Genomic DNA, 9,741 nt, shown 5'->3' on the forward strand with positions numbered 1-9,741 from the left:
TCCGGCCACCATCTAAACATCCCCTCAGTCTTAACCGACAGTCATGCAAAACGAGAACTTTTTAAGTTTGAGTTGATCATTTCGTCTATGTGGTCTACCTTTTGAGATTAAGAGAAGAACCATCTGAGAAGAACAATCTCGGCAAGAGGCACCAATTAGAAATCTTGTACAACTAAATACCTCCTCCGTTTCAAATTATAGAACGTACAACTTGTGTTGATTGTCAAACTTTGACCAATTTATAGCAAAAAAAATTCACATTGTATCGATCTCAATTTGAAACCTAGATGTTGATACCGAATGAGCCATTAAATCCTGGCTCACCATGTCCACAATCTATCCAAAATTTGTGACGTCTAAACCTAAAATGTTTTTTTTCCAAAGAAGTCGTGGAATTAATATTCAAGTCGGCCGTCACTCACACGTCAGGTGCAGCTTTAACCGCTTTCAGAATAAACCACGAAGGTGTGTGCACATGCACTAGACTTCGTCAGAAAGACGATTTCATAATAATCACCATACGGCCAACCACGCGCCACAGAAAAATAATGCTCTCGGTTGACAATTCGACATCTGTGCGTGTGCACGTACGAGAAGAAAGTGTAAGCTTAGCGTGTCATGTAAAAAAGGGCAGCAACTAGGTAAGCTAGCAGTACAACTGAATGTCTGAATCGCGCGAGCTATGTGGTAGACTGCTACGTATCTAGAAGTGTCACGACTAGCTGCTCTAAACTTGGTGAGCTGTGGGTTTGGCTTGGGCTGCCTGCCAGCCTCCTTTTTCGATCGAAGTATTAGTGGAGGTCGCGATACCGTGTGGATATATGGACCGGCGGAACGGGGAAAGGCAGCCCAGCCGGCGATCGGTCGAGTGAATGGGCAAATGTCAAACTCGGGGTCCGCGGGAGGACCCGCGAGGCGATGCATGCATGTGTGGTGGGTCGGCGATTAAATTCAGCTTGACCGGACCAAATTAATTGGTGGTACGACTCCAGTGGCTTTAGCTAGGTTACATCGAACGGATCAAACACGACGGGTCGGTCCCGCGTGCATTGACGGATCGGCCGGCCGGCAAGGTTCTCAGAGCGGGGACTCGGAGTCGTGCCTATCGCTCGTACACGCGCGCGTGATCGGTTCCCGGCAGGTCCACTGGCGCGCGCACATGGCGATACGGCGGCTGGTCTCAGCCATGTATCGGCTAGGTTCAGAAAAGCGGTAAGCGTCATGGTGAGTCACCGATTAGAGGACATACGACATAAACGACTATACGTACACCGTACGGACACTCTCTGCTCTCTGTCTCCACTCGTGGAGGACGGGACGAGTGGACCGTGCCCGCATGCCTCCAGCCTCCTAACCGTAATATCCCCAATTTCCGTTTCCCTCCCTGCCCCGACCCAAAACGCCGGCGCGTGGAAGCGGACGCTAAGGACGTGTACAATGCGGTGACATCAGTATCTTTTTAACGATGTCACATAGAATAAAATCCGACGTGGAAGAGAAAGAATTAAAGAAAAGGCATAAGCCTTATCTTAATTAAGGGATGATTTTTTCACAAGAATGATAAAGCAAAGATAAGTCAAATTTTCCATTGTACTAGATTTTTTCTTTTCTTAGCATTTATTTAGTTAATTTTATTCATCTAAGTATTAATTTTAAGATATAGCACTAAAAGATAAGCCATCGTACAACATATTTTGTCGTCTTTTCTAAATGACGTGGAACATCTAAGATAAAACAGTCTTATCGACCATTGTACATGTCCTAAGAGAGCGCTCAATCGCCAGGGCAAGCCCAAATCAAGGCGGCCGGAACACCAGTGCCTCACCCTAATCGCCACTTAAGCGACCGCATTTCGAACCATGCCGGTTGCTCGCGTGGGCAAACGCAGCGGGGCCGGCGCCGTCCGGGTCTTCTATGAAAAAAGTCCAAATCTCGTCCCCATGCATATCTGGATGTTAGGTCCTTACAAATTCTTTTCTTAAAAATCTTTAAAAATCAGCCAAAACACACTAAGGCCTCGTTGGGTTAGCGAAGTACCGGTGGAGATTGTAAAGGATTGAACGGGATTTGAACTAAAATCCTAACAATCCCTGCCATAAATGGTAGGAACTGAACCAGACCTAAATTTAACTATTTCAGAGATTCAGGGTGTAAATTAAACCAAAAGGAAATTCAAGGTAATTTGTTGTCGAGCATCATTTCATTGGTGCTCTTTCCGAAACAGCCGTGGCCCAAAGCCTGGTGTTCGGTTACAACCCGCACCAAACTCGATCCGTTCCACAGCTTTATTTTTTTTTTCGGTCCGAACCACTCCGGCCCACAAAATATACCAAACCAAACCGCGTCAGTTTTCAAACCAACCCACACCTCTCCATTTAACTTCATGCGGGTTGAAACCGTTTTATAATTCGGTTTGAAACCGTAACAACACTTTGCACTTTCTAGTACGAGTTTTCAAACCGCTTTGCTTGATCGGTTGCTCCAACTCCTGACACGAAGCATTACAGAATATTGCTCCCACTCCTTTACACAGAACATTGTAGAATATTCACTGCTGAATTAGAGTGTGAACCAGAAAAGGAGTAACAGAAGCAGACAGAGAGACATGTTCAAAAGTCGAAGAAGAGTAACTGAATGCACTAGATGTAACTGATGAGACAAGTACTGGTCCGTTCTTACACAAAGCCAAGCACAGTGACACATGAAGATAAGTTCACAGATGACAACATGCAGCAACTTCTCAAGTTCACACACAACAAAAGCTGAGCCTTCAATTCGGATGTCCAGTCGAGCCACGTGTTCACAACAGGCAGTCGCCACCAACGGAGGAGTCAGATGAGGATTGGTGGTGGACTACCTTGAATCATATAGATATCTATTTTCACAGAGTGAACAAATCAGTAACTACAGTGATAATAATGCTATACAACTAGATAACTCCCCGATTACATTCAAGTCACATATCCAATAAAATGAACACATTACAAAATAATGAACTAAGATATGAATAAGCTGAAACCTGGGCTACTGATTCTCGGACTGCATGGACAGAGTAGTTAGCTGTTAATACTAGCTTTAGATCCTAGAACAAGTAACTTTTGTAGCAGGATTGACATTATTTTAAGTTTTTGTCTAAGGACATTCGGCGTAAATAGCTGTAGCTTATCATTCGTTTTACCATGGGTGTACAAAGATAGGCTACTACTGGACTAATACAATTTATTTGGTACAGATTTAGGAATCATTTGGAAGTAAAGCCTAACCTAGTTAGCTTGTTCTGAACTAGCATTCCCTGCTTACCCAGAGAAATTGTTGGTACTATGGATGGCACCCGGCGGGTTCGGGGCCGGGTCAAGCCATACCAGACCCGGACCCGGCCATCCGCCCCAGACCCGGGACCCGGTACCGGGTCTGAAAATTTACCGGACCCGGCCCCGACTCGGGTCTCGGGTACCCACGGGTAAACCCGACCCGCAAAAATGCCGCCAGTGGATTGGAGTGTCAGGAGCGAGGAGGTGGGGAGCGGGGAGAAAGAGAGGTTGGCGGTGGGGGCGGCGCGGAGCGGGGAGAGGCGCGGGGAGGAGTCGAGGTCGGCGAACGGGAGGAAGTTGGCAGCGGCGAAGGCCGTGGAGTCCATGGCGATCTGGCAGTGGAGTTGGTAGCGTCCGCGGGCGGAAGAGGACTTCGGGAAGGGTTGCAGTCGGCGCCTGAACGTCAGTTGCCGGTCGCCGGCAGTTGCTTGACGCGCGTGAGTGGCGGCAGAGTGTGGGGACTCGGGGAGGAGGAGAAGAGAACGTGGGCGTTGGGACCTGTTGAGAGAGAGAGAGACCGAGAGGAGCTGGGATCTGAGAGAGAGAGACTGAGAGATGGGATCTGGGAGAGAGAGAGAGACCGAGAGATGGGATGGGGATGGGATCATGGGATCAGGAGGGAGTTGGGCCCTGGCAGAGAGAGAATGAGGTGTGAGCCTGGCCGTCCGTGATGGGCTAGGGTGATTCAGTGGGTTGGCCCAAATTGCAACAATGTGTATATCTTGAGTCGGGTTTTCGGGTACGGGTAGGACTCTACCAGACCCGCGGGTTTGATTTTTCCCGTTTACAGAGCTGCGGGTTTGATTTTTCCTCAGACCCGCATCTTGTTTCGGGTACCCATTGCCATCCATAGAACTTGGTACACACATCTTGTGTTACCCTATAATGTTAGTTTCTAGCTCAAATATTTCTTTTGCAATCTATTTATATGCATGGGCCTCCTACTGCTGCTCCTATCCAAACTACAGCATAGAGAGACCCAAGCTATCTACTGAAGAGACCAATAATACTTTCCTACAGCAAAAACGAAAGTAGTAATGACTACACTTCAGTGCACAGCAACCAGCAGCAGCAATGGCCGGCAGCAGGCAGAATTTACTAAAATAATGTCTGAAAGTCACAAGTAATAGGAGGTACTTTGCCTTAGAATTAATGTCTAAAATCATGTCCGCTATCTACTGTACTGAACAAGAACGAAGGAACATATATAGAAACTGCAGTTCCATTTAAACTCTATATGGCCATCCATCCTGAATGGTTCTATCCACACACAAAGATAAGAGAAATTAAGACATAGAATCTGTTTATGGACTGCACACTAGAACCAAGGCTCATGACTTAAGTAGAGACATAGACTCTGAATGATACTTACCCACAAGCCCACTGTTAAACATTGTCAGGCCATCTCACTCACCGACGCTACTGTATTGGCAACAAAAAATAGTCAGCATGCGAACCGCAAGCATGGACTAATAGGGATTAGCCAAGCTAAGTGAAATTACCTTTTGTTTGACTTTGATCAGTCAATCCTTTCCACATACAAGGGCCTCAAGACTGTAAGGCTTTAGAGAGGCTCGCGTGTCCTCAAGGATGCGACCATTAAGACTGAATGTCGATTCCGACGAAACAATACTTAGAGGTATTGCGAGGAAGTCTCTGGCCATTGCTGCGAGTACAGGGTATTTTATCGTGTTTTGTTCCCAAAATCCCAAGACATCGAAGTCCTTCACAATGAGCAAAGCTGGTTCCTCAAGATAAGCATCAAGTTCTGAAACGGGCTCCTTCCTCGCTCTTCTCATTGCCTTGTACCTTGCAAATTCCTCATCAAGCTTCCTTTTGCCTAGAACCGCTGAACCCAACAAACTCTCCGATTGACGAGAATATTGACTTCTCAACATTTCTCTTCACATTTTCTGCATAGAAATAATAGTACCGCTTCAATGTCTTTTTTGTAAATGCTATGTTGTCTTCAATGACATCTTCGCTCAAACACATTCTTGTATAAAAGAATTCCACATAATCCATTTTTTGTGTTGGATCCAGAATAGCAGCAATCACAAGTGCCGTGTTCACTGAAGCCTCCGTCCAGTACTTGGCTGAATTTTATAGACATACTTTCAGCCAGAGTGTTTAACACATGATCGGTATGCCATGCCACATCTAGTAAAGCATTTTTTATACACAACACCATATTCAAAAACATATGGGCTGATGGTTTCCTATCGGTTGATACTATAGCCTCTTCAAGTGCTTTAAGGACTTTCCCAATTGACATTGCAGCTGCCCATTCTTCTTCAGTTGGTGCAGGCACTTCCTTAGTTTGATTTGCATAACTATTCAAAACAACTTTGTACGGATGAGCTTCATTGATCATGTCAAAGATAGAATTCCAGCGACGTGGAAGATCAAGAGTTAAACCAGCCTTCTTTGGGAGTCCATTGAGATCAGCCATTGCATTGAATGTTTGCAGGCGAGAAGGTGAAGTTTCAATATGTCTATACAAGTCCCTGATTTTCTTTATTGCTTCCTTAACATGAACTAATCCGTCTTGGACTAGAATATTCAGAATATGTGCAGAACACCTCACATGAAAGTCTACTCCATCTAACAAAAGACCATGATCTTCATTCTGTAAGTATGATGTCACTGTCTTGGTGTTGTTAGATGCATTGTCCAAAGTGATTGTGAGCAACTTCCTTTTGATGCCCCAATCTGCAATTGATGTTGAAAGTGCATCTTCAATAGCTAAACCAGTATGCGGATACTTGACATTTTTGAAAGAAATGATCTTTTTCTGAAGCTTAGAGTTTGCATCTATGTAATGTGCTGTTACACACATATATCTCAGCTTCTAATTTGAAGTCCACAGATTGGAAGTGAGGCAGACACGGGAATCAAGATTCTCAAATTCCTTAAGCAAATCATTCTTCATGTTCTCATACAATCTAATGCAATCATCTCTAACAACATGATGACCAGGGACAGAAAAGGTAGGCTGCATTGAGGCCATCAACTCTTGGAAATATGGATTGTTGAACTTGTTGAAAGGTATCTCACCATCTATACAGAAGATGGCAATAAGCTCGCGTGTTTTTTCTGGATCGAACACGAACGCATCTGTTGATTGTTTCTTTATTGCTGCTAAGAATTTGCGTCTCTCAACATCTCCAATTTTAGGACATGACTCCCCAATGTGGTTTCTGAAACTACTAGTGCCAGACCTTGCAGTAGCTTTCATCTTTAGACCACAGTATTTGCAGACAGCCATCGGCACATTATTTACCATTACCAACTCTTCCTCAAAATGCTGCCAAGCTATGGACTTTTTGCTACGAGGTGTCTCTGAAAAATCACCCGCCGATTCAACAACATCTGAGCTATCCCCCATCTGTAATGACATGTTTCTCGATAAAACCTGCATCCATGGGCCATTCAGTAAAACATTAGTTTAAACAAAAGGGATATAATATGCAAGCAAGTATACTAATTAAGAATCAATTACGCTATTTTTTAATCAACCTACATACAAACATAGGGATATTGGGCAAGAAGAAATTGATCAAATAGACAGGCTTGTACAAATGGTAATAACTAATAATCACATGACAGATAGAATGATACTCCCTCCGTTCCTAAATACTTGTCATGGTTTTAGTGCAAACTCCGTTCCTAAATACTTGTCGTGGTTTTAGTGCAAATTTGCACTAAAACCACGACAAGTATTTAGGAACGGAGGGAGTATCAACTAAGGAAGATACAGTCCATAAAAGGCTAGGAGTAAAAGGCTTATCTAACATAGACTTCAAAGAACGAAAAATGCAAGACTGTACCCAGTCAATAACCCCCAGCAAGGTAACAGCTAGCTAGCTAGCAGGAACCTAATCAAGACAGGGAATATGACTACATAGTAAACCAAGCCAAATCATCATGACTTGTAATCAAGCTAGCAGGAACCTAATCAAGACAGGGAAAGCTTCCTGCAGAAATGCATGTTGGCTGCACAAGCATTTCTTCAGGTTCCAAGAACAAGTCCAGCCATGGTAAAACTAATAATCAAGCTACACCTATTTAGTCTAAATGCGTTTAGACAAGAACTATTAAACCCACGGTCTGAGCTTTCATTATAGGAGTTCATGATTACACACGTATATAGGGTATATTTCCACACTGCACAACACAATATTAAAATGAATACGAGTCGAGTGTGTCAACATTATAAGCAACCTTTCCTCACAAAATAAAAGTAATCATGGATCTGTTCTTACAAATACAGGGAAAAGTTAGTCAGACCTGACCTTACTCACCAATTGGATGTAGTAGGAGAAAGATGTGGTGGACTGTTGAGTTCGAGAACCCCACGCCGGTCGGCGAGTCCAAGAAGAGCAAATTGGCCGCTGCAATCACACAACACAAAAACATAGCCTGAATGAGGCGGCCAAGAATTCGAGCGTCTCGTGCAGTAGATTGGGGCTCAAGAAGACAAGATTGCGCACCCTTTTTGCAGGAATTGGGGTTGAAGTACAGCGTCTTGTCGTCCGGCCTGATACGGAACGGGCCGGTCTCCTCCCGACGCGCCCGTACCCCACGGACGAGCACCTAGGCCCGCTGTCTCCAGTGGGTGGAGAAAAGCCTGGGGAACATCGGCGGCGAGCAAATCGGAAGGAAGACGATGGCGGGGAGTCGGTGACACTTGACGACGAGGCGGAAAGAGGATACCACCGCCGGAGGAGCACCTCAAGAGGGTAGGCGGCGGCGGAAGGTGTTCACGCTAGCCCAATTCCATGGATTGAACCCATCGAAACCCCACGGGTTGAACCCACCTGGAACCGAGCTATTTGGCTCCACAACCGAACCGAACCAAACAGCACTTGACTAAAAACCGCACCAGAGACCAGACCGATAGGTTTTTTTTTCAAGAAACATCTTTATTGATTCAAAGTACAAGCGATCGATATTGAAACGAAAACCAACAACACAAAATCCTAATGAAACTAAAAGTTATATCAAGATTCTTTGAAGTAAACAACTCTTGATCCGTCATCTGTATCTTGAAAATTCTCCATGTCTTCGGTGATGAAATTGCAGAATACCAAAACTGCACAAATTGGACTAACCTTATAGGTTTTGAATAGCCGCATGAGTCGCTCACCGCAACCGATGATAACCTAATATCGTTGAACGCACTCTGGCCGGGGACACACACCTTGCAAGGCAGGTTGTCAATTTGCTGATTCGTCACCGAACCAACTAGAAAGAAGACTAAAAAAACAAACCGCGAGACCCGCTAGCTCTATGGAGTAGATCGTGTTGACTGCAGCAGGAAGAGGATGGAGCCGGAAGACTAATATTCCATGTGATGTCGCCTCCTCCACCAAGACGCCGTCGCGAGGACACAAAACCTCACAAAGAAGGTAGACAAACTGCAACCAGACGTTGATTTATGGTTTCCCTCGTCACCCGATGCCTAATCAGCGGTCGAAGACGAGGGGAACCGGAAGAAAAACGCTAATCCGAAACTCCTGATGGCTAGGGTTCCATCTAGTTCCTGGCGGCTAGGGCTTGCTCGTCGTTCACGATGACAGTTGTATTCTGCTGATTAGACCGATTCGCTTGTGAACTCAGCCTCTCACCCGCGCAAAGCAAATCCATTCAAGAGTCCAAACAGTTGCACCCATTCAAAACCGGACCGTTTGCCAGGCCGGCCGGCCAGCCGGCAATAACGGGGATGACGGGTTAGGGCGTGTACAATGGGGTGACGTCAGCCTTCTCTTAGCGATGCCACGTAGGATAAAATCTGACGTGGAAGAGAGAGAAATTAAGAAAAGGCACAAGTCTTCTCTTAATTAAGAGTTGATCACTTCACAAGAATGATAAGGTAAAGATAAGGCAAATTTCCCATTGTGCTATATTTTGTCTTTTTTAGCATTTATTTAGTTATTTTTATTCATATAAGAATTAATTTTAAGATATAATAATAAGAGATAACCCGTTGTACAACATGTTTTGTTGTCTTTTCTCGCATCAGAGCTAAAATAAGACAGTCTTATCAACCATTGTACATGCTCAGATTGTGGTGCGGGGGTCGCGTGGGTGCGGCCCATGTATGTCCCTGGTCTCTCGCGGGCGGCACGCATAGCCCAGACAGCCACGATACGAGACTTGCGAGCGGGCGTCCGGGCCGTAGTAGCAAATTGGGCCGGCCAGGTGTATTTGTCATTTAGGTGGTTGTCTTCTTGGTCTGTCGACTGTTCATCCCGTTTGATGGTGCCGCGACAAAAGGAAAAGAAGAAGCAAAGTTTGGCTCGAAATCACGCGGGGGTTGCTGGGTTTAGCTGTGCTGTTCTTCGATTTCTAGCCCTCTGAGCGGTCACTCTCCGTCAGGTCCAGCAGCGCAGCACGCAACATCTGGTGCGGCAAACAGCAATTCTGA

General features: G+C 45.3%; 1 protein-coding gene across 4 annotated transcripts; it reads right to left on the reverse strand.

Annotated features, from left to right (window-relative positions):
- Positions 1 to 2,492: 2,492 nt before the first annotated feature.
- On the reverse strand, positions 2,493 to 8,148 carry LOC104582646. Of its 4 annotated transcripts, none has more exons than XR_001406518.2 (5): positions 7,805 to 8,148; positions 7,607 to 7,705; positions 4,814 to 6,726; positions 4,684 to 4,733; positions 2,493 to 2,875 (listed from the first exon to the last, which is right to left on the reverse strand). XR_001406518.2 is itself a non-coding variant. In XM_014899868.2 (2 exons), exons 1-2 carry the CDS (start codon positions 4,178 to 4,180, stop codon positions 2,832 to 2,834), a joined length of 924 nt encoding a protein of 307 aa, XP_014755354.1. In that variant the 5' UTR covers positions 4,181 to 4,677; the 3' UTR covers positions 2,493 to 2,831. The 4 variants fall into 4 exon arrangements, 1 of the variants encoding a protein (XP_014755354.1); XR_002963659.1 differs by having other exon boundaries at positions 7,602 to 7,705; XR_730503.3 differs by having other exon boundaries at positions 7,616 to 7,705; positions 7,805 to 8,147.
- Positions 8,149 to 9,741: the final 1,593 nt, after the last annotated feature.

This window comes from Brachypodium distachyon, chromosome 2 (genome assembly GCF_000005505.3).
Source record: "Brachypodium distachyon strain Bd21 chromosome 2, Brachypodium_distachyon_v3.0, whole genome shotgun sequence".
In the NCBI taxonomy this organism is placed as follows: Eukaryota; Viridiplantae; Streptophyta; class Magnoliopsida; order Poales; family Poaceae; genus Brachypodium; species Brachypodium distachyon.